The sequence below is a fragment of the Helianthus annuus genome, chromosome 15 (assembly GCF_002127325.2).
Source record: "Helianthus annuus cultivar XRQ/B chromosome 15, HanXRQr2.0-SUNRISE, whole genome shotgun sequence".
In the NCBI taxonomy this organism is placed as follows: domain Eukaryota; kingdom Viridiplantae; phylum Streptophyta; class Magnoliopsida; order Asterales; family Asteraceae; genus Helianthus; species Helianthus annuus.
In genome coordinates this window covers 61,535,710-61,561,192 of record NC_035447.2, presented here as the reverse complement: position 1 = coordinate 61,561,192, position 25,483 = coordinate 61,535,710, and the positions used below count along the sequence as shown (strand labels likewise).

The window sequence follows — 25,483 nt, the reverse complement described above, 5'->3', positions numbered from 1 at the left end:
GAACAAGTTCACAACAGGATTGTCATTCGGTCGGATGGTCTTCCGATCGGATGGCAATCCGTTAGAAACTGATGATCTTTGAAAATTGTAAAATGTTTAGTGATGGAGATCCAAATGTCAACCGATCGGATCGTCGTTCGATCGGATGGAAATCCGATCGGGCGGCAATCCGTTCGACATTCAAATCGTCTGGAAACTTTGGAAATGTTTAAGTGTGGGAACCAAGTACAATCCGATCGGATTGTTATTCGATCGGATGGCAATCCGATCGGACGGCAATCCGATCGGACGGTAATCCGTCCCAACGATCTGATCGTCTTGAAACTTAATTATTTTGAAAAGTTTTGAAAGTCTTGCGGTTTGCTCGAGACGATATAACAACGTATTAAACAACGGAACCCTCATCAGGCCCAGGTTATCTGATCGAACGGGAATCACCCCAATCCGACCAGTTAACTGTTCGTGACGGTGTTCATGTTCAACCCGAAATCGGTTGTCTCGTTGATAGGAATCAGATCTCAAACCGACACATCACTAGAGAAATGAGTAAAAGGCCTGAACGAGGTCCGATTCAATCGGTTTTGAGTGCATTGAGTGTAAAAGAGGTGAAAGAAGGTTACAAAGCATCTTTCAATCCATTTAACTTTGAAAATGTTTAGATCTATACGAAAACATTGTTTAATCATGTGGAAACCCTTTAGATATAAGTTGTTCTTGGTGGAATGAAGCCAAATCTTGAAGTTCATAAGAACTCCATGATGACATCATCCTAGAACACCTCAAATCCACTGATTTCACGGTTAAAAGTTAAGATTCAAAGGTGAAAATGATGGAGAAGTGTGCATAGATGATAGAAGTACAAGATTTGAGTTGAAAACTTACAAGAATCGCGAGAAATCGAGAGAAAGAAGGGCTTGAGCGTGCTGGTCGAATGAAAGAGATGTCACATCACTGTTGTGATGTGACAGGGGGTATTTATAGGTTGCCAAACGGTACAACCCGCGATTAAGCAAAACTCCCAATCTTACTCTTTTCGTCATTCACTACAAAAGATGAATACGGGCAATAAATTACAGGCGCAAAAACCATGGGAGTGTCTTTCGTATAATCGAAAGTCAACTGTTCCATTATCTGTACCTGTTCCTCAACTATCCACTTCACCACCACGACGCCGAAAACAAAAGCAGGAACTAACAGACAAACTAAAAGGAAACCGCAGTAAGCCAACCACAACAGTCCCCATCCGATTTGCACACACAGCTTCAATGCAGACTCATGAGTTTGAAACCAATTAATCAGCTTAACACAAGTATTATAACAAATCCCCCAAATTCCAGAAATACCCCCCTGCAAATCATTTCTCCAAAGTCTTATAACCCCATAGGGATCACATATTAACATGTATGAAGAATGTATTAACCATATTGAAAACTTAACAGACTTTGCTAACAGTTTTGTCTGAAAACTAATAACTTCAATTACTAATTCAGCTAACATAGACAGTAAATCAGGTCCAGAATTTGGTGAGTCAACTGTAGTTGACTCATCGTGGACTCTTTGACTGTCACTAACACTAGTAATTGCAGAACTCCCGTGGCTGTCTAAACTCAAATTTTCATTTAGTTTTTCATTGTCCTTCAAACTGCACGATCGCTTGTGCTTCTTGCCTACACCTGTAAAACCGAACCTTCATTTAACCGTCTGTGAATGTTCGGTGGGAAGTTTGTTTATTTAATAAAAGAACATGTTCGTTTGTTCATTTATGTTCGTGATGTTTCGTTTGCTCATTTATCATCATGAATGTCAGTTTATATTCGTTCATTTCAATATTATAACAAAAGTTCAATTTATGTGTGTTTATGTTTTATATTGTTTAATACAAAAGTTTATATATATATATGTTCATTTATGCCCATTTCCTTTAAAATGTTAACAAAAACGAACATAAGCGAACACAAACACGCCTCCGTTGGTATTCGTTCAGTTCGTTTACAAAACCTATTATTACCTTTAGGATCAAAATCTATCAATCCTTCTGGATTCTTCTTAAAAAAACCTAGACTGCGAGACTTCGTTGCGACTCCGGGGGGAAACGAGTCGCCAGTGACGGAGGCCGGCGGCGGAAGGAGACAACGGCGAGTCCGGCGAGTGGTCCGATATGACAGTAGCCGCTTCGGTAGCTTCATCGTTAATGATATCAGAATCGGAAGTGGAAACTGATTGATAAGATTCTTCGAAGGAAGTTGAGGCATCGAGAAACGGGAATTCTTCGAGTGCGTCGTGAAATTCGGTGTCGATTAAGTTGTTGTTGAAGGTTGATTGTTGTTCCATTTCCATTGAAGTGGAAGATCATCAAGGTTAGGGTTTGATAATCGGGGGAGAAGAAAATGGTTTGAAAGGACTACGGACTTCACGTTTCTTATCATTTTTGTTTGAGTCAAGGACGTGGGGTATGGTGGGGCTTGGGTTGGGGCATTTGTTGACACGTGGAATGGGAGCCCCCCACCACTCAAACCCACGCCCATGGAGTATGGTGGGGCTTGGGTTAGGGGCTTGGGTTGGGAGCATGAGTTTGGTTTGGCCATTGAGAACCTGCCATGTGACTTACTAGCCCGCCCCACGCCCGGCTTCAAACCCACGCCAATGGGGCCACGCCCAAACCCAAGCCCCCGGGGTGGTGACTTGGGCGTTTTCAGCCAACCCACGCCCCAACCCAAGCCCCATACCCCATGGTCTAATTGCCCGGATGGTATGTGGTTTCACGTTTTTTCACGTTTAGTTCTTATCTCTATGGTTTGTCATTTTGTTATTCAGATAGTCTTAGTCCACTGACATTTACTCAGGGGACTATCCGAGTAACAAAATGACAAACCATAGGGAGCATACCTGCTATTTCCAAACTAACTGCTATGATGCCACACATATCTACTCCATGTCGTGAGCGCAGCAACGCCGCTCCACCCCTGCCCTTCACCCACGTTTGGTCCGACGATGTGAATTAAGGGAGTTAATATTCACACATCCCCATATATACATAGATATAGAGAGAGACATAGAGTAAAAATAAATATGAGAATAAGATATAGAGATGTAGAAATAGCGAGAGTCATTTATAAATGTGTTTCCGAATTAAAGAACTAATATTAACATTATCTCTTATAAAACCCATGTTGTTAATCTAATCTAACTTATAATAAAAGACTCCAATTAATGACACATGGTAATCTCTCCTTAATTTATTAAAAATATTCATAAATAAATATAAATATCAAATTAATATATGATATCTAATTCTAATCCTTATTTTTTATTCTTAATATTTGTAAATAAATATAGGAGAAGGATCCGTTAGGAACCACCCTTTATTACGAGAACCACGAGAACCAATGTGAACACAACCAAAAATACCTAAAAATAGCTAAAAAACACACAATTTTTTTTTTAATATTTTTTACTTAAAATTCGCTGTATTTCGTTGTTAGAAAAAAATTGGCTACTAAAAGTAATGTTTTTTAAGTAAAAAATATTAAAAAAAATATTGTGTGTTTTTTTAGATTTTTTTAGGTTTTTTTGGGGGGTTTAGTTTTTAGCATTTAGCTTAGGTGGGGGTGGGGTTTTTTGGGTGGGGGAGGGGGGTGGTTAGGTTTTTTTAGGTTATTTTTGTGTTCACATTGGTTCTCGTGGTTCTCATAATAAAGGTGGTTCTAAAATAAACCTTACCCAATAAATATAAATATCAAATTAATATATGATATTTTAATCTAATCCTTAATTTTTATTTGGTGGATAAATGAAAGGAACTTACCATTCGTCCCAATCGATTATGAAAGAATTTTTAATTGGTAAGCAAAGTGAATAAATGTTTTAAATCTATTGAAGATCAAAATTTGATGATAATACTATAAATATATATATTTTTTTTTTGTCAGGTGTAGATAAGTGGAAACCCTTTTTACTTAAACCCCTATCTACCCAAGATCGAATCCCACCCCACACGCCGATCCCTTTCAAACCTATTGAGTATATTTTTTTCGGTGGACGGCAGGACTCGAACCAGGAACCTTTCAGGCAGGAACCCCAGAAGGGAAAACCTTCTCACCTCCGTTATAACCACTGTGCTACAACATCATTGGCAATACTATAAATATATAAGAATAATGCTACTACTAATACATATTAATAATTATGTAATAAGTTTTTATTATAATAAATATTAAAGGTATAGTTTACTTTTTTTATTCTTCTATTAGGTTAAAATTTTGTGTATTACACGGCTTAAATTAGTAAAACTTGGTTTCATATTTGAAATTCTTAATATGTGTGATCATAAAAGATAAAAGAAGAAAATGAGAATCCCAATTCTTAAATTTAGAAAAATACAAACAAAATAACGGTCTTTTTAAATAATGAAAACGTGTGGGGTTGGTGAAAACGAAATAAGAAATGTATAAATCAGGTAAATTTAAAACTTGTGAGGATCAACATGTAAATTAACCAGGTATACGATTTAGGTGAAAAACAATTTATTTATCCATTATAATTTATCAACATCTTGATGCATAACGTAGTTGTACTCTATGCTTAGGAAGATTTTCAAAAAAAATGATATAATTACACTTTTATCTTAAAACTATTTTGATTTTTTACTTTTAACCCCAAATCTTTTTATATTTGTCAATTTAACATAAGAACTTTTTTACTTTCAACTTTGGTACCCTATACTTTTCATATTGCGCAAAAACTCGTTTTACATTTTGTTCTAAATTTTGCTAGTTAACACGGCGTAACGCTAATGTGTGGTTCAACATTTTTACGTTTTGTTTTACGCTTCGTTCTAAATTTTGCGAGTTAACATTACGCAACATGCGTGTGTGGTTCAACGTTTTTATGGTCGTCTATTTTTTCCCGTTTGATAGGTTCATCGTGACGCATTGGTTCTAAATCGACTTAGTTATTATTTTCTATGTTTTATGTTTCGGTCCAATTTCTCTGCATTAATACATCGCAACTTCAGTGTTGGTGGTCGCTAGCGTTGCTGTGATCTTGGTGCTATTTGTCACGGTTTTATGCCCCCACCGCGACGCGGGGGGGGGGGGGGGCTTAATACTAGTAATAAAAATAATAAAATACAAAATTTGCGAAACCAAAAGAAGTGGGGAGGAGGGATGGCAACGAGTCGGGTTTGGGACGGGTTTAGGTAATCCCAAACCCAAACCCCGTTAGATAAGCTTGTCGGAAACTCATCCCAAAACCCGTCGGGTTTCTAGCAGGCAAATACCCATCGGGTATCGGGTATACTCGCAGGTTTCGGGTAAACCCGTTAATTTAAAAAGATTACTCGTTAGGTATACTTATCTCAAAACCCATTGGGTATCTATCAGGTAACTACTAACCGGTTGCATTTTGTATTGTCATTATAAAAATATATATCAAATGACTACAATGTTTACGGAATAGAATACATATATATGTAAAAATGGATGTATCATATATATACATATTTAATAATATAAAAGAAATTATATCGGGTATACAATTGGGTAAACGGGTACACTTTATTGGGTAATTGGGTCGGGTAAACGGATATATCACTAAATCCTAAACCCGTCCCAAACACGCGAAAAAAATAAAAACTATTCCCAAACCCGATTAACCGACCCCAAACCTGTTCCAAATATGTCAGGTTTCGGGTTTACCCAGCAGGTTCGGGTTTGATTGCCATCCCTATTGGGGAGCCACCTCGCGGCCATCACCATGTGCCTTTGTGACGCCGTCGTAGACAGAACACAAATTCACACTGATTGAATTTCGAACCCTAAATTCTACAAGTCAACACCGTTAGTTAACGAACAATCGAACCTGAATTTCAGTACGATCGTGTATCAACTGACCGGATCTCAAACGCATCATCATTAGATGTCAAAGAATAGTTCGCATCACTCCGATTCGTGTTAGAATATTGCGTTTGACCAACAGTTTGACTTCCTTCACCACTTCGAAAGTCTCTCATCACTTTGAATCTCAGATCTTCAGAGTTATCGGTTCGTTCCGGAACTATTTTCGGTACATGGGTTCTTCCGTCGAGCATGTTTACAACCTCCGTCATTGTCGGCCTCATCGACGGTGAACCGTTGGTGCACAAAAGCGCTACTTTCACGACGGTTTCCGCTTCTTGTTTGTTGATTGCCGACTCCAATCTCTTGTCGAAAAGCTCTTCGTATTGTTTACTTGTTTCCACTCGACAAGCCTGCATAATCAGTTCAATAAATAAATGAACATCTAAAAACTCCAATAACTGATTCTCATTCATTGGGTTTCCGGACAGAGAACCGATTAACTGAACCGAAACCAAATTAACTGACATAGCCGAACCATACAGCGGGTATTTTTTGAAAAGCGAAACTTATTACAGTTTAGTTTCAGTTTTGTATTTTCTGAGGGCATGTGTAGTCATAAAGCCCTCAAAGGGGCGTTATGCGCCATGTGGCATGCCACGTCAGCAAAGGAGCTTTATGGGGCTTTATGCAATTTGGGGCCGTAGTCATAAAGCCCCTGTGTAATCATTACTCAATTAATTTAATTTTCTATTTTTTAAATAATTTATAAGTTTTATAAAATAAAAAAACATTTCATTAAATAAAAAACACTACATTAAAAATTAAAAAAAAAGTTACACTAAAAAAAAAAAAATACACCTAAAAAATAAATTTATTCTTCGGTGTCATCTTCGTTCTCTCCTTCTTCCTCTTCGTTTTCTCCAGCATCTAAACCTACGTCTTCAAAGTTCCCGTCTTCGAATTCCTCCCCCACTTCTTCCTCGGAATCTTCGTCGTGATCATTGTTTGATCGAATTGGGCGAATCGCCCAAGCATGCTCAACCAAATCCGCCTTCAACGCGTTATGTATTTCTCTAGATCGGAGTAGTTGAGCATTTACGAGTCTCTCTTCCGTTGTCGCTTGGGGTAGTTCGACCAAATCTTCGGGAATATAGTTTTGGCATATCGCTTTTCCATCATCCTCAATGATCATATTATGCAAAATGATGCAAGCATACATGGCCATTCGTATTTTATCCTTATGCCACATGCGACAAGGATTCCTGATAAAATGCCATCGTTGCTGGAGAACCCCAAAACACCTCTCGATGTCCTTTCTCGAAGACTCTTGTAATTTTTTAAAATACTTTCTTTTTTCATCGAAAGTTTCAGAAAACGTTTTAACAATAATCGAATACTCGGGGTAGATACCATCGCCCAAGTAGTAGCCATGCTCGTAATCGTTCCCGTTTGCATGGAAACCGGCCTTTGGTATAGTTCCAGAAATGTAGCCCTCGATTAATGGTGAAGCCTCTAACGTATTAATATCGTTAAAACACCCGGCTACACCAAAGAAGGCCGACCAAACCCAAAGGTCGTATGACGCAACACCTTGTAATACCAAAGTTGGCCCTTTTTGATCACCACGCGTATGTTGACCTCGCCATGCGGTTGGACAATTATACCAACGCCATTGACGACAATCCAAGCTACCAATCATGCCGGGTATTCCATGCTTTTCTAGATGCACCTCATATATTTTTTGAAGGTCGTTCCAAGTGGGGTTTCTCAAATAACGTTTTCCATATAACTGGCATATTCCTAAAATATAATTTAAAAGTTAAGAAAAAATAAATGTATAAAAGTAAATAAATAAAAGACAATTAAAAAATTACCATAGCAAAAATGTTCCAAGGTATCTCGGGTTGTTTTCTCCGCCATCTTCAAATACTCGTCGTTGATGTCGTACGTGTTTCCGTATGCTAATACGCGCAAGGCGGATGTGACCTTTTGAATTGAGGTGAAGCCTAGATATCCTCGTGCGTCCATTCTTTGCTTAAAGAAATCGTACGTATTTTCCAAGTCATTGTTAATGCGCAAAAATAACCTTTGGCTCATCCGAAAACGTCGTCTAAAAACATTCGGTCCGTGAACCGGTGCCGCGTCAAAATAATCTTTCATCAAACGCTCGTTCGCGGCTTCACGATCTCGCAAGATATAGGTGCGTCGCAAGATGGGTCGTGGAGGGGGTGGTGGCCGAATGTGCTCAAATGTTTGTAGCACAAAAGTACACGCACTCGTAACCGCTTCTTCCTCGGCCGCGTCTTCGTCGGGCGAAAAATATCTTCGGTAAATTTCGGTGAAAGACTCTTCCGACGGGGAACCCATTTTTTATAAAGTGAGACTAGCTTTTATAAAAATATATGGAGAATGAGTATGGAGAATGAGTATGAGGTTTGAGTTGTAAAAAAAGTGGAAGAAAATGAGGTTTTTATAGTGTAAAAAATAAAAAAATTGAATTTTTTTTTTTTTTTAAAATATGACCGTTATCAAACGGTCAAAATCATAAACATCACCTCCTCGCGCCGCGAAAAACAAAACGCCCAACCTTTTTTTTTTCTCATAGCGCCCGGGGGGCCGGTGTACATGGCGCCATATCGGCGCTATGGTGGTGCCTCGCGCCCCATTACATATGGTCTGAAAACGGAACATATTTTAATGTTATTTTCAGTACTCAAAAAGCCAAAAACTGAATTTTCGGCTTTTGGTTTGGTTTGATGTCTGAGCCCAAGAGCACCCCTACCCTTAGACTGGAAGGTATGGGGGCCGGCAGATGCCCGGCTAGGCCCGGCGCCGAACCCCCACACCGCCCCCTGGGGCTCAGCTCGTCCAACCTGGCACCCCACAGCCGGGGTTGCCGCTCCAATGTTTGAAAAGATAGCCGTTTAATAACGGCATTTTTAATAAAAAAAAAATCATTTTCATTTTAAATAAATACCACAATCTAATCCATTTTTATACCATTCTCTATCATTCTACTCCCATTCTTCTCCAATTCTCTTCCTTTTTTATAAAAACACTCTATAATTTTTATACCATCTCTCCCAATCATGAATCCATTCAACCCAAACAACCCCAACCCGAATAATCCCAATCCGAACCAACCTAATTTTTTTTCGAGTCCCGCTTACACTCCGACTATGGATCCTTCGTGGGGGGCTTCGCAATTTCCGTTTTCGGGTTTCCAACAAACACCCAACGCCTTCTCACAAATGTCTCAACTTCAACAAGTTCAACAATATCAAGCGCTCCAACAAATCATGCAACGCAACACGTTTGAACAACTTCAATCGCAATCGCAACCCCAACCCCCGGTTCAACTTGAAGATGATGATGAAGAAGTCGTCCCCGAATCACCACCGCAAGAGCTCACGCGCAAAAAAAACAAGGGGAAGGGAAAGAAGGTTGAACCCGAAACCGCGCCAAAACTGAGAGCAAAGGGGAGACCTTGGACGAAAGTAGAAGAGGAGGCGCTAGCTATGGCGTATGTTAAGGCCTCTACTTGCCCGATAGTCGGTATAATTTTTTTTATTTTTATTTTCGGTTTCTTTTTTTTTTAGGAAATTTAATTTTTTTTTATGTTATGAAATGAAATTATGTTGTTTTATGTTGTGTTTTTTATGTTGTGTTTTTTATGTTGTGTTTTTTAAATTTTATAAAGTTTTTATTAACTTGGGTTATTAAATTAAACCATAGGAAATTATAAAATAATGAGGTGGGGCCCCATCCTCCATCCCCCTCCATCCTTCATTTGGCTCATCCCCCACGAGCCGCCTACGTGGCGCCTACGTGGAGGCTCATCCCCGTGAGGATGAGCCGAACCATACCCTTTAGTCTTACAGATTTGACCATGAAAACTTGAATCTTACCCAATCTAGGAGACAAATGCAATTGTTAATCGGTATGTAACTGGTGTTGTTCTTCCCGCTAATGATTTCCAATAGCAAAACTCCATAGCTGTAAACATCTGCCTTGTCGCTCAAGTGACCCCGGAGGGCATACTCGGGTGCAATGTATCCACTACAAATTCATCAATGAAAAATGTTAGGACATAAAACTGATCAAAGAAAGGAATGTACCCATGACAAATTTACATTGTTCCGGCAACTCGTGTGCTAACGTGAGTCTTATCGTCCTCATTTAGCCTTGCCAATCCGAAATCCGAAATTTTTGGGTTGAGATCTTTATCAAGTAGCACATTTGTGGCTTTAATGTCCCGGTGGACAATTTTGATCCTCGATTCATCGTGAAGAAAAGCTAAACCTCGAGCAATCCCGATACATATCCTGAACCTTGTTGGCCAATCCAACGTTAATCCACTTTTACCTGGATAAGATTAATTAAATAGGTGTTCGTTCATAAACCGTTGAAACCTAACAAAGTCAAACTTGCAAGAAAATCAATAAACACTCACCACCAAACAAAGCATTTGCAAGGCTATTATTTTCCATGTATTCATAAACCAGCAACAACTGATCTCCTTCAATGCAACATCCATGAAGTTTAACAAGATTCGGGTGTTGTAAACACGAAATCACACCGATCTCATTCAAGAACTCACGGTTTCCCTGCTTTGAGTGAGACGAAAGCTGCTTCACTGCAACCACTGTGCCATCACTCAACGTACCCTGCAGCCATCGAATACACACGTTACAAACACAAAACTAAAATCACCCAAGCCGACCCTTTTGTAAAAGGTTAAAAACATGTGTTATAACCTTGTAAACAGCCCCAAAACCTCCTTCCCCGATTTTGTTGGAATCCTTGAAGTTGTTTGTAGCAGTCTTTAGTTGTTTCAAAGAAAACGAAATCGTTTTAAGCTCCATTCCTTCAAAATCTGTTCAAAAAAGCACTTTGCATCAGCAACCAGTTGAACAAATGGAACAAGTTACCAGAGAAGTAAACCGTCACCTTTATCGTTCGCTTTTCGGCCTTTAAAACATTTTTTCCGCCACAAAACTACCAAGATCAAGAAAATAAGAAACGGGACAGCAATGCCAACACCTATATAAACAGCTTTATTCGACTTTTTTCCACCCATCGAACAAGTTTTAAAATGCAGGTCAACGTCAATAGCTGATACAAGAGGCCCATAAACTCCTGCTTTAGGAAAACGGGTCGTCCCTTTACCCGCCCAGTAAAACCGGATCTCCAAGATGCTAACAGTCACACTAGCGTTAAATGGCACGACCACGGGCCGTCCAACACCACCTGCCTCATCTTCGATATTAAAATCCTTTCTGACCCGCCGTCCCTAACTCAAAACATAACTCATTTAGTATCCGTTGGATTGACCCATCATAATCTTGATTAGGGAATCCAACGACTAATAAAGAACATCATACTATAATCACCTGAATATAGATATCAAATATCCGCCTGCCCAGACTTTTATACGTGCTATCGTTAGTGAACTGTATCTCTGCGAAATGCAGTTTAACAGAATATTCACCGTTCTCCAGACAGTAGCTGAAGTAAGTGAGTGTAAGTGGTGAGAGCCGTGCGGTTGTATAAAGTGCAGGTAACCTCGTGTTGCCCTGTAAAGATTCTGCATATCGCGCATTTTGAAAATTGTTGTCATCCATGAAGTCACCGGTGCTACTAAGTCCCCAGTTCCTGGCGGCTTTGTACAGCCTGGCGGCACCACCATCCACATTGGCGTCTCCTTCATAAAGAACAGACTGCTCGTTTTCCCTGACCGCTAAATCATTCCCGCCACAGTTAACATGTAAAGAGCACGCAGCTGTCATATGACGATTGGGAAATAACCATAAAGTCAATAAGATCATGTAGTGTCATAGTTTTAGGGTCATGCAGAGTAAAAACTTAAAGTTATCATTTTTGACTTTTGGGTCAAACCTAGCATTCTCAAACTTAGAACTTGGTGCTGATTTGTTACCGGATAAGCAATTTCTGTCTATAAAATGTTCTTGTAGGGTAATTTTGTAAAATGTTCTTGTAGGGTAATTTTGTAAAATGTTCTTGTAGGGTAATTTTGAAACTTGCAGAGTAATTTTGACACAATTGTAGAGTATTTATAATACTCTACAAAATTACCCTACAAGATCAAAATTACCCTACAAGATCAAAATTACCCTACAAAAACATTTTACAAAATTACCCTACAAGATCAAAATTACCCTACAAGATCATTTGTTGGGTAATTTTGAGAATTACTCTACGAGTAAATAATTACGAAAATGCCACCGCGTTTTTTAACTTTTCACCCTATTCGTACATTTTGTATGATAAGGGTATTTGTATTTGATCTTTTGTCTATTAAATATGATTATAAAAACTAGATTTCCACATGTACAGTAGGAAGATGAGTTAAAATGAGAAACGTTAAATAACTGAAAACTAAAGAAACCATTTTTGGCCATTGGATCATTTTCAATGGATGGTTGAGACCTGAGACGATTATGCCTCTTCCACTTCAATCTCGATCATTCCCATTTTCTTGTCCACTCCATTATCAAAGTGACTGGACTGGACGTCACTAAAATGGTTGTTATATTAGTTTCCAGTTATTTAATATTTCTCATCTGAACTCAACCCTTATAACAGGTTTAGAGGTGGGATATACTCACATCTAGGACCCTTAATATTCTCCGTGCACGGGAGCATATCATGCCTGTCGAGAATACCATGACAAGAACAACAAACATCAAAAACATATAAATGCTAATAAAAGCAATGGAAACTATCTTACATTGGCTTTCCTGTCGAGGAGCTTCTGAATATGTTTACATAGTAATTCCTAACATGAAGACAACCGAAATAACAAGTTATACAACATCAAACTTTAAACAACACATCTTTCTATACAAATCCATTAGCACACAATTTTTTAATAAAAATGCTCACTGGTTTTGTCGGCATGTGGCTTGATCAGGTCCTTGCCATGTAAAATTGTTGTAGGAAAAATCACTAAAACATATTAGTCAACTAAAAATGTTAATTTCTTAAAAAAAACAAGTATGCAACATCAAGTTTTAACATATTTTTCAAGAAACAAACTTACATAGTAGCTCCATTTAACAAAAGTGTATCTGGTATGTCTCCACTTAGCATATTAGCGGTCAAAAACCTATTCAAAATTGGGTAATTTGACATGGAGCTTCATAATAGTCAATGAAGCACAAAGAAAGTCAAAGTTTACTAAAACTTACACAAATCTCAAGGTCCACCCCACGATGTTATTAGATATTCTCCCTACTAACCGATTAAAACTTAAATCCCTGCCATATGCACACAAGAAATGATATCACTAGACGTAGAAATCATGAATGATTAGTATAACGGTCCGTTTTGTGCATACTTACAAAACTTCAAGTTCCCTCATTAGCCAGATGTATTCCGGTATTTCTCCAGATATGTTGCAATTTCTCAAGATCCTAAATTTATGAATGGAATATCAGAGCTCAAACGAGTCAACACAATAGTCAATGCTAGAAATATCTACATACAATCTTATTAATCCATGAGTATTGTTGAGCTGAGGAAAAGCTTGAGCAGGTCCGGTTATTTCACCAATTCTCCTGCAAAACATGGCCATCATGAGCTTGCTATATATATATAAATAATCACTTTCTTGACACAAATAAACAGTTTCAACAAGAAAAGATTACTAACTTACAGATCTGTTAGATTCTCAAGAAGAGATATGTTTGAAGGAATAGGTCCCGTGAGTCCACTCGCCACCATCTCTCTTTAAAAACATCCAAACATTAAAAGTATAACGTTTCTGAACGTGTTATGCAGTTACTCAAATGTGTAATTATTAGGATCTAGAAGACTATGTTGTAAATAGTTATGAAAGTAAACATGAAACATCTTACAATCTAGTAAGTAATCTCCAGTTTTGTATAAAATCAGGTATCGACCCGCTGAAATTGTTTTCCTTTATCCTACTGCAAGTAAATGAACAAGATTCTCAGTTTTAGACTTAAATAACGGTGGAATCAAAAAAACTTTGACTACGGGTATAATCGTATAAAGTAAAGACTTCACAATTCTGTTAGATTTCCTAGTTGACCAAGGGTTGTTGGCAGCCTTCCAGTCAACCTATTTGAAGACAATATCCTGAAATATAATATTATGGGGTAAGGATAGTGTAAAAAGGGCCTAAAGTGTGAGAAGTGTATTATAACAGTATATATAATAAATACTACATAACACCATATAAACACCGTATAACAATATGTAACACCATATAATACCATATAACACTATGTAACACTATATATCATTATATAACAAATATAACACTATACATCTATCATAGACATGCTATCAGACAAACTATAGTGTTATATTTGTTATATAATGTTATATAGTGTTACATAGTGTTATATGGTATTATATGGTGTTACATATTGTTATACGGTGTTTATATGGTGTTATATAGTATTATATATAGTGTTATAATACACTTCTCACACTTTGAGCACTTTTTACAGGATCCTCTACCAATATTATGGCATAAATAGCTTAATCAGGTTCTAATTCTGGAGAAATAATTCAAGTAAATTAAGGAAGAAAATTTGTAACTCAAAAACTTAATCAGCCTTACAATGTTTTTAAATTTGTTAATCTCCCTAACTCAGATGGAATAGTTCCTGAAAGCTGGTTTGCTTCAAAGTTCCTGATCCAGAATTTATTTCTAGATGAGTATATGAATCCATATAAACATAAAAGTAACTATGGTGAAAATTAAAATCATCTAAAGATTTTTTGACCCATGTGATATAAAAAGTCTAAATTGATAGAACCTAAGAAAGAAAAACACCAACAACTTACAGTTTTGTGAGAGTGGTGATATTGCCTAGTTCCGGTGGAATTGATCCAGTTAAACGGTTACCAAGAAGGGAGCTGCATATGGAAGAATATGTTCAAAGTTTACAACTATATGCTCTAATGCAGTAAATACTATGGAACTCAAGGGTAAAATGGAGATTTCACATTTCTTGTAACGTTGTTGAACCCCATTCAGGCGGTATTGTGCCACTTAAGTAATTGTAAGCAAAATCTCTGAAAACAGAACAAGATATACTTCAGTTTCAATAAATCTCGATTGCTTAAAATGTTCGGCCTATCCATGTATTTAAAAGAGGACTTACATGGACCAGAGGTAAGGAAGCTTTACTAATTCAGGTGAGAGTACCCCATCAAGGCTGTAAAACTGGTGTGTGCTGCATATACAAAAGAGTTAGATAAATTCCCATAACTTGAGTCGGGTTGAAATCGAAGAGCATTGACTTTTTTTGGTAAACGTGAGAACTGATACCGGAAAACTCACCCCACCAATAACCAACTAACAACCAATGTGATATGGTAAAACACAGCTGCCTGTGGTCTTCAAGGAGGTTAAAGGCATAAACCAGCGGAAGCGGATTCGAACCTGAGACCTCTGCTAAAGGGACTCAAGCACTTACCACTGCGCCAACCCCTTGAAGGTAGTGTTGACTTTAATGTCAAAGATATGCTCTTCTCAGAGTCAAGATCTTAACAATTTCAAGGGATACAAAATAGACATTGAAAAAGGGTGACATGGCCATGCAAAGAAAACCTATATGAATTCCATTACAAAATGCATAGTTTGACTTCCAAAGTCAAAGTGCCCTCTTTTTGGAACACACCTACACAAGTACTCTTTGCATGAAACTAAACGTAAATGAATAGAAATTAAAAGAAAGAAATATATACATCCATACGACATGACAATCATCGGTATGGTTGCCAATGTTGCAATCACATCCAATGCTGGCATTAGCTTCTTGAGATGGCTTTGGCACTTCAGAAACCATATGAAGACTGCAATCGTCGCCATCAAATCTCCAACTTGTTGCATTCATGGAAGCAAGAATGTTCCCAACAGCTTCCACTAAATCGAATTAACAGAAAGGTAGCTAATCATAATTGACTTCCAATCATGAAAATACATATAGTTTTACTTTTAAAGTCAAACTAGCTCATTTTCAACTCCAACATTCACTATGTAATTTGAAATTGTAACATAATCCATAGCTTTATCTTCATCCCATCGGCAAAATAAAGACTGCCTTTTCTTGAAACCAAAAAGGTGTGATTTTTTTTTAACAAAATATCCACACACACACTAAAGATTGTATTACCTTCTTGTTGTGGCACACCAGATTCAGCTAATCTTTGCATGATGATCACATTGAGAATCAGAAGCAGCATGAATTCAGCTTTTGTTGCCGCCATTGTTGCAGAATTGATGATGGGAGGACTAATGAGATATTTCATTCAATCAGACCACTTTTTTTTCATTTATTTTAAACAGCCCTACTTGTTGTGATCTAACATAACATACTGGCAGATTGTTTAGGGAGATGGGGGAAGGTAGAGATAAATTGGAACGGATGGAAAAACGAATGTGATATTTCATGGAGTCAACACCCCCAAAAGCTTATTTTGACAGACATTGCATTGCAGGTAGACTTGAGTTGTGGGGCCCTCTACGTGTTTGAATGAATTATTGGTCTTCTTTTGTTAGCTTCTAGATAAAGAGATTAAGGTTGTTTCATCCAAGCATTCTAAATCTAAATATTAATAAAGGAGTTAATTGTCAAAATCGCCCCTCAGGTTTGAGCACATTTACCATTTTCGTCTAAAATGAAGGTTTTGTACAATTTTGCCCCCAACGTTTTCAACTTTTTGCCATTTTCATCCAAATACCTAACCAAGTTAATTTATACCATATTATGTAGGGTTGTAAACGAGTCGAGCCAGGGTGGGGTCGAGCTCAAGCTCGAAATTAATTCAGGCGGTAAAACTTCGCTTGAGTTTTACGTCGGAGTTAAACGAGCCTAAGAACGAGCCAACGAGCCGAGCCATGGGCCAAGCCGAGCTTAGCTCGAGCTGGGCTTGGTTACAAAATGAGCCAGCTTGGTTCACGTCATCTCAAATTGAGTTTTTTTAGCTAGTTTTTCTCGAGCTTCTTTCGAGCGAGCTACGAGCCGAGCTACGAATCACGAGCTTTACGAAAGCCCTAATATTATGGGTATTTTTGAAATTTCTCATTAATAAGGGGGTAATTTGTAAATAAGTTTACCATATATATACCTGTCTTTAATCCCTTACATTCATCTTTAAAACCCATTTACACTTGCACAGGGAAGAAAAAAACCCTAAATCGCCCCTAAATCGCCCCCCTTTCTTCTTCATCTCGTTCCATGAATCAAGACATGGTGGTATGTAATTGTGGTGCTCAGACTATCATAAAAACGTCGTGGGCCTCCCAAAATCCTGCTCGTCGATTCCATTGCTGCAACAGAGCGGTATGTATATTAGTAATTAGGGTTTAGTTGCAAAATAAAAAATCACAGTATTCATGTTATACGAATTGCAGGGAAGGACGTGTGGGTTTATGAGTTGGGCTGAACCTCCAATGAACCAAAACCCTGCTGTGATGATACCTGCATTGTTAGACACAATAAGAAGGCATGAACAAAATGCAAGAGAGATGGCATACAAGATCAGTTTAAGGGATCAACATGCAAGAACATTGGCTCGACAGAATAGGGTGATGAAAATACTTCTAGGCTGCACCTGGTTGTTTGTGGTGATGTATTACATTTGTCGTTGAAAAAATGTCATAAAAAGGGTAGTTGGTAGCGTAATGTAATGACCCGTCTTTTGGTATCGTCTGTATTTGATTAGCGTAGTGTAATGATCTGTCTTTTGGTTAACGTTATTGTAATGTAAAGAACCCGTCTTTTGGTTAGCGTTATTGTAATGTAAAGCACCTGTTTTTGGTTAATGGTATGTAATGATCCATCTTCTTAATGTAAAGAACCCATCGTGCATTTCGACCAAATTGTGCATTTCAACCATCGTGCATTTCAACCATTCAATTGCAACCCTTCTTTAAACCATTCAATAAACCACAAACTGCAGGTATTCAAACCATTCAACCCAAACCCTCTTTACACAAATTGTGCACTCTTTAAACCACAATAAAACTGCAAATTATACCATTCAATAAACTGCAAATAAAACTGCAGGTAGAGTTCACTGCAGGTATTAAAACTGCACTCTTTAAACCACAATAAAACTGCAAATTATACCATTCAATAGCAGTTTCATGGACCATCTATTACAACCCAAAAAACTAGAACTTTAAACCTGATTAACAGTTACATAGACCATCTGTTATAAACAAAAAAACTACAACTTTAAACCTGATTAACCACATGAACTGCTAGATCTAATGATATACTGTTAAACCTGCTTCAAAAGTTTAAACTGCACCAAAAACTTCAAATTGCACAAAAGTTCAACTGCACAAAAGTTCAACTGCACAAAACGTTCAACTGCACAAAAACTTCAACTGCATCCAACTAAGGGACATGCTCTGACTGCTGTGACTGACCAACACCTGTCTCTGACGGCTGTGACTGGCCAACACCTGTCTTGTTTCTACAAGTTCTCTTGTTATGTCCCTTCTCCTTGCAAAGCTTACAAGTCAACGAGTTGCCCTTCCTTGGCATTTTTCTAGTAGTTGGTATCTGTTCACTTAACTTTTCAGCTTCCTTTTTGCCCTTCAACTCATCAATTTCCACTACAGACTTCTTTCTCTTCTTTTTGGTCTCCCAACCTGGGGATGATATTTTGGAGCAACCAATGTAGTTGGGCATGCAGATTTTGGCCACATGTCCATGCCATTAATTGGGTCAATGAGACATGCATACACATCCTTCCATGTCTGTAACCAGTATGCCCTATCCACCCATCTTTCTGGAACACCATCACCTCTTCCATATAACCCCATATTCCATATGCAGGTCACTGCATGCCTACATGGCATGCCAGTGACATCCCATCCCCTGCAAGAGCAACTCCTATCATCAACATTAACAATTCTCTGGTCTTTGTGGTCATTGAAATGGGTGGTCACTTTGTACTTTGAACCTCCGGTCCAAATCGCACTGTAATCTAGCACTCTCATTTCTGATGATAGACAACTGCCTTTTTGAATGTATTGCGTGTTTTTTGACCAAGGATTTAATTTCATCCCTGTTAGTGAACTGTTGGCCAACAAAGAAAGGGTCATCATCTGTTGGTTTACTTTTTTTCTTCTTCTTCCTAATAATATTACAGGCTTGTTCCAATGTTGTATTATCCTCAAAAGTGTCAAAGTCGTCTAAGTCAACCTCTTCATTACTACCCTCTTCATCAGCATGTTCATTATCTTCACCTACATCACTAACATCAAAGTCCACTGCAGCCCTAAACTCATCCATATCTACATCATACTCAGGCACTATGGGATCATCATCAACCAAGTAATCAGAATCTTCATCATCACTATTGTTATCACTACCCTCAACACTGCCTCTGTCCTCATCACCAGAACTCTCCTTGTCACTATCATTATCACTAGTATCATCACTCAAATCAACATACTGAGGTTCATTAACTTGATCATGTTTACCCTCTTTAGTATTCACATCATTTCTAGGATATGTTCGGATATGCTGAACATAAACTTCAATGGTTCTAAAAGTTTCAGCATATTTAATCAGCTTGAACACATCAGAATCAGTACCCAAAGATATTAAACCTGATTCTAGCATCCCTCCTGGTTCCCTAAAGTTGTATATCACTACATCTTCCTCTGAATAACCTAATTCTTGCATCATAACATTGACTATAATAACAGAAAACAGATCGGGATTCACCTTGTCAATGTATTCGACTTTACCCCCTTTGTAATGAAACTCTGGTTCATCATCAAATTCACCACCATGGTGAAATTCCAAGGTGAAGTAGCTTGGAAATTTGGCTGAAACAAAAAGAAAAAAAAAACGATTGATTTATCAACTAAACCCTAGCTTACAAGCAATTCTCAGATGATGGTGGATAGAACATACCATATGTAATGTTGGGATTGAAATTTGCGTTTTCACCTCTAATACACCAATTATCTGGCTCCAAATCACTAGACGATTGGGCGATTGATGATTCTTCACCGATTCGTAGTTGTTCTTCAGCGATTCCTAAATTTTAGGGTTATCTTCTCTGTGATGAAATAGGTTTAATGAGGTAGGTGAGTTATAAGGGATGATATATAATAAAGTTGATAAATTTACAAATTACCCCTTTTAGTTAATAAATTTCAAAAATACCTTATAATAAGGTAAAAAATAACTTGGTTAGGTTCAAAAATACACATAATATGGTATAAATTAACTTGGTTAGGTATGTGGATGAAAATGGCAAAAAGTTGAAAACGTTGGGGGCAAAATGGTACAAAACCTTCATTTTGGACGAAAATGGCAAATGTGCTCAAACCTCAGAGGCGATTTTGGCAATTAACTCTTAATAAAGGGTAAATTACATTTTTTGTCCTTTATGTTTTTACCAGATTGTAATGGATAGCCTTTAACTTTAATAATTACAGTCATAGTTCTTTATTTGGAAAACTAGTTACACCCTTCGTCTTTTAGCCATAAGTTGGTTAAAATTTTCAGTTAAATATTGCATGTGCCTTGCACATGAGGGTATGTTAGTAATTTTCCTTCTGTGTATAAAAGATCTTTTTTTTCCTTTCATTTTCACAACCACACATGACCCAGACTTCTTTTCTCTTTCTTCTCTCTCACATCTCTCTCTCAAGAAAACGGTCAGCCACCACCACCCTTATGGCAGAGCCTCGACGGCAGTCACTTCAGAATGTCCATTAGTAAGCTTCAATTTCAACAACCGTAGGTCAAAACTGTGACAACCCGAATCTTCACGGTTAGTATCGTTTTCTTACACCGTATACTCTTTTATTTCTTCCGCATGATACGACGACTTTTGTTATCAACATTCGTTACACGTAACTTCATAAACACCACGCGTAATTTCCTATATGAACACGTATTTTCCATGTCTATTGATGTGACATAATAGACACAATGCGACCGAACACGTACCTTTTGTTATATTTTATTGTAGTTATTTATACTTGTGGCCATAACAAACTCCTTAAAAGTTTGGGCTTCGTATATCTTCTGTTGGCTTTTGTTTTCGATCCATGATCCACGTAGGCCGTGCATAGGATGTCTTATTAATTAGTGAATCGGCCCAACTCTTGTAGTTGTTTAGATGGGTTAATCAGCCCAACCATCCTAATCCTTTTAGATATGGTATGCGTAATGTACTCCAAATCAGATTATGGATAGTTTAAAAACATAACAAACCCCTACCACCCTCCATCTTCTTCGTGCGACATCTCCCACCTGACTTGTTCGGCAGCAGGAAACCCCCTCTTCTCCGTTTCGAAATCCTCATCCTAAACGCCACCGATCTAGCCTGTGATACGGTTAGTGTTCCACCCTCGCTGATTATTAGGACCCGGTGCATGATAATTGTGTTCGTATGTATGTCGTTACATGATAATCGTGTTTGTATGTATGTTATTACATGACAGTTGTGTTTGTATTTATATGTTTAACCATGAATGAGTTGAGATCTCCAGTTAGTTGTAATCATGTTGATGATGTTAGGCCATGTAGTGTCATGTGATCACCGATTAATCGACCAATTAAATTAGCGGCTACTGTGAATGGTTTGGGATTGTCAAAAGCACATGGGTAGTAGTCGATGGGGTAGGGCATTAAAGGAAAAGATGCGGTCCAATGGTTTCAATTGTACATGGGCAGTAGACTAAATAAATTGTGTGTGCATGACATTTGAGGTGCAATAGTTTAATTGCTTTAAATAATGTTTGCTGAATAATTATATGTGATCCTTATGATGTGTGGGTCAGCTAGTGGACCGTATGAAGGCCCAATGGGGGGAGGCGGTTTGGGTTATTGCTAACAATTAATTGTGTAGGTTATCTATCGTTTGTAATATGTGTTGAATGATGCCCCCAAACAAATAATTAATCATATGTGTTGTCATGCAATAAAGGGACCAAGCAAAGGCCCAATGGGGGCGTTGAACTATGTGGCCTAGAGTTCTATTATGATGAATCATGTTGTAGCCGTGGGGATGTGTGCTTGGGTTAGTAATCGGCTGTGAAGGTCCAATGGGGGGCGGCTTGTGTGAAACAATATACGCTAAGCTTGTATGTGAACTAACTGTTATGACTTGAATTATACGTGTGTGATACGTGCGTCTTGACTGTAGAATATGTGAATAAGAAATACGTGAATTGATTGTTCGTGAAATATATGGATGATGTGCACCTAAGACTAATTGTTGTCGGTAATCCTGTTAGGACGTATCTGATCAACTGTTTAACGAACGTTTAATCTAACCGAGCAAACCAAAGGTGAGTTCACTGCACTTTTCTCAAGCATGCGTCCCGATGGTTTGGGACAACTGGTAAACATTTGGAAGGGAAACATTGGGTAAATAACTTAATCGGTTTTGGTTATTGCCTGGAGGGCAATGGGGGTGATTAGTTGATAGCGCTATTAGGTGGGAAACCTCACACCGGGCCGTAAGGACGGGCGTGAACTAATTATCTGGGTATGGCTATGGTTGTTAGAGGCACACTCCTCGGATACATATGGGCACTCTCCCTAGGGTATCTAACGAAGGCAACATAGCAAACGGTCGTTAAGGGGTACCCACTCCCCGGATACTTATGGGCACACTCCCTAGGGTATCTAACATGAGCAACATCGAAACATCAAACATCATAACAACAAACAACATATCATTTTGTAAACTGTTTTACTCACTTGATCGGTAACACAACTTGGTAAACAAACACAAACCTTGAACTCACCAGCGTAGTCTGACACACTTGTTTACATGCTTGTAGGCGATTACTGAGGGAACTTGGGAGCTTGCTGTCTGATGCTGCTGGAGTGGTTGTGGTCATGATAGACCGTTATCTTAAATTGCTTTTGATATATTACACATTGATACTTTTATGCTTCCGCTCAGTACTTTGGTTTTGGTTTAATCTTTCAAACAATACATTTCCATTGATTTGGTATTTATTTATAACTTGTGTTTGATATGATTGGTGGCTCTTTGTTGAATCGTTATACCTCCATTAGGGACACGCCCTAGGTGGTAATTTGGGGGTGTGACAAAAACAAACACAATAACACCTACACTTCTTACTTATATCAGTAACAGAACACACCTGCACAGTAATGTCCATCAGTAAGCTTCACATTTACTTATATCCCTAATAGAACACACCTACACAAAACCCCAATTCACTTTCCAAAACAAAACCCTAGGTCAAAACAAACACAATAACACCTACACTTCTTATAAATCATGTAACTAACTACTGGTGTAAGCAAAATCCTAAGAGGCTAAAAACAAATCATGTGACTTGCCTGAAGAACTTTGGGGCCTTGAATATGAGTAGATTTACGGAGAGTGGAAGTATCAGACAATGATTTACCTCCGATTGCTCGTAAGTCCATGTTACATAGCTCTGATTCGATGGAGCGAATGGTGGTGGAAACTGCAAAGAATTTGGTTTCAATTAGGGTTTTGATTTAATGAATATGTTGAAAACACCAGCCGCTGTTAGTTAGCGTTTGAATCAAATGCTCTGAAGAGGAATATGAATATGAATATGGACTTGAAGGAACCAGGGTGCTCATGGTTGCTGGAGGCTAGGGTGGTGGTTGTCGGATGGTGCTGGTGGTTGTCTGGTGGGGGAGAAAAGAGAAGAGAGACAGATGAAAGAGAAGAGAGACAGAGAGTTTGGGTTTTTTTATATGTCTTTTTTTTTTACTTTTTGCTTTTTACTTTGATTTTGTTTTATTTATAAATATACTTTTAAATAAAAAGATAGGGTAAAATGACTGAAATACCCTCATGTGCAGAGCACATGTCATACTTAACTGAAAATTTTAACCTAGTTTGTGCTAAAGGACCTATAGTGTAATAGGTTTTTCAAATAAAGGACTATGACTATAATTATCGAAGTTAAAGGTTATCCATTGCAATCTGATACAAACATAAAGGACGAAAAGTGTAATTTACCCATTAATAAAAGACTCTAATTAATGTCACATGGCAATTTCTTATTCAATCTTATAATTTTACTTTTATTTTATTTAAAAATAATTTTTTATCCTTGTTATTATTTATTATAAATTCTCTTAATTTTAATTTTAATATTATCTAATATTCTATCTAAACTCCAATAAACAATTTCAATGACTACCACATGCAATTCCATATGCTACCTAAATATAACATTAATTTATATTCCATTTTTATATTTAAAATAATTTACGGATAACTAATTAAAAATTATTATATTAACTAATTAAAAATATTATATGGATAACTACAATTAATATTTTTTACTACATGTAACTTCTATTTTGTTTAATCGTTTTTATGTTTAACTATAATTACCACATAACAATTTTTTCATTCAATTTTTTTATCATTAACAAATAAATATATTTTACTACAATTAAAAATATTCTATTTTGTTTAATTGTTATTATGTTAATTACCACATGACAATTTTTCGTTCAATTTTGTTATCATTAACAAATAGATATATTTTACTACAATTAAAAATATTCAACAAGATTAAACATAATAAAATATAGATACGATTAAACATAATAAAATATACTCAAATATGTCGTAGATTCTCCATGTATTTAATGAAAATTATTTCATTACTTCGTTACCTCATTGGCTAACAATGTAAAAATAATTAAAAAAGTTTCTTAAGAATTGATGACCGCGACAAGCACTTTACAAGTGGGTTGGGTATTAATTACTATAAGTAAAAGATTACAAACTTGTGGAATGACTGTCATGTACGTTTACTTGTTTTATTTATAGTTAAACTATTTTTATTATTCAACCGGTGTATACACGGGAGTATAACCTAGTAAACACCAAACTAATCTAGTGATTACTTTATGGTTACTATCTCCATCATAAGAACCTCTTTGGGGTCTTAGATAACGGAGTCTAATGTTTCTCCCGATTCTCGTTTTTGATTTTTTTATACCCAATTTTATCGACTGTGGCACGTGCGTCTTCCCTGTAGTGAGGCATTTCATCATGGTTTGACTTCCAGCCAGAGTTCTTGTTTTTCCTATTGCGCCTGCTAGAGTCCTGCGCGTTGATCCTCAAGTATTGATCTTCAGAGTAATGACTGAATCCGCCCCCAATCAATGACTCTTCAGTTTGCGCCACAATCTTCGCTGCCCTATCAGCTTATCCCATTCTTTTGGCATCCCATCTCTTCCTGTGATAGCCTGGCTATCACAGCGTATTACTTTCTTGAAGTGAGCGCGCATGAGATCTTTGCTAACGCCCCTATTTCCAGGCACTCCTTGTTAAAGCGAGTGATGAAATCTTCCAAACCTTCATTTTCACGCCTCCAGATGTTCATTACCTCTGATGGTCGCGCTTGTAACGCCTCTGTTGGCAGAAATGAGCAAAGAACTTTTCTTGAAAATCTAGCCATGATTTTATTCTACCTGTGGGGAGGTTGTCGAACCACGTGCGAGCCGCCCCTATCAAGGTTTGCACAAAAAGATGGCACCACATAGGCATGGTCCACCCACCCACCATGTCAACACTTATAAACAACTGTACATGATCATCTGGGTCAGTTAAGCCGTTAAACTTAC

General features: G+C 37.6%; 1 protein-coding gene across 5 annotated transcripts; it reads right to left on the bottom strand.

Annotated features, from left to right (window-relative positions):
* Nucleotides 1-1,192: 1,192 nt before the first annotated feature.
* Nucleotides 1,193-16,424, bottom strand: LOC110915315 (probable LRR receptor-like serine/threonine-protein kinase RFK1). Of its 5 annotated transcripts, none has more exons than XM_022159991.2 (23): nucleotides 16,013-16,423; nucleotides 15,585-15,762; nucleotides 14,999-15,070; nucleotides 14,841-14,909; nucleotides 14,679-14,750; nucleotides 14,452-14,523; nucleotides 13,890-13,961; nucleotides 13,718-13,789; nucleotides 13,516-13,587; nucleotides 13,346-13,417; nucleotides 13,202-13,273; nucleotides 13,049-13,117; nucleotides 12,901-12,966; nucleotides 12,744-12,806; nucleotides 12,589-12,636; nucleotides 12,467-12,510; nucleotides 11,231-11,619; nucleotides 10,788-11,130; nucleotides 10,595-10,713; nucleotides 10,291-10,504; nucleotides 9,971-10,202; nucleotides 9,746-9,896; nucleotides 1,193-1,673 (listed from the first exon to the last, which is right to left on the bottom strand). In XM_022159991.2, exons 1-23 carry the CDS (start codon nucleotides 16,146-16,148, stop codon nucleotides 1,668-1,670), a joined length of 2,703 nt encoding a protein of 900 aa, XP_022015683.1. In that variant the 5' UTR covers nucleotides 16,149-16,423; the 3' UTR covers nucleotides 1,193-1,667. The 5 variants fall into 5 exon arrangements, 4 of the variants coding, with proteins under 4 accessions (XP_022015683.1, XP_022015681.1, XP_022015682.1 ...); XM_022159989.2 differs by lacking the exon at nucleotides 1,193-1,673 and adding an exon at nucleotides 5,843-6,247 and having other exon boundaries at nucleotides 10,294-10,504; nucleotides 16,013-16,424; XM_022159990.2 differs by lacking the exon at nucleotides 1,193-1,673 and adding an exon at nucleotides 5,843-6,247 and having other exon boundaries at nucleotides 10,595-10,704; nucleotides 16,013-16,424.
* Between the last annotated feature and the right edge of the window lie 9,059 nt (nucleotides 16,425-25,483).

What these genes read in the sequence shown, in the direction of transcription:
- LOC110915315 (XM_022159987.2), bottom strand. Translation starts at nt 16,148, where the DNA reads ATGAAATATCTCATTAGTCCTCCCATCATCAATTCTGCAACAATGGCG. An exon ending in TGGTGTGCCACAACAAGAAG is followed by an intron (nt 15,763 to 16,012) that starts GTAATACAATCT and finishes AATTCGATTTAG; the next exon opens with TGGAAGCTGTTGGGAACATT. An exon ending in TATTTGATATCTATATTCAG is followed by an intron (nt 11,131 to 11,230) that starts GTGATTATAGTA and finishes GTTTTGAGTTAG; the next exon opens with GGACGGCGGGTCAGAAAGGA.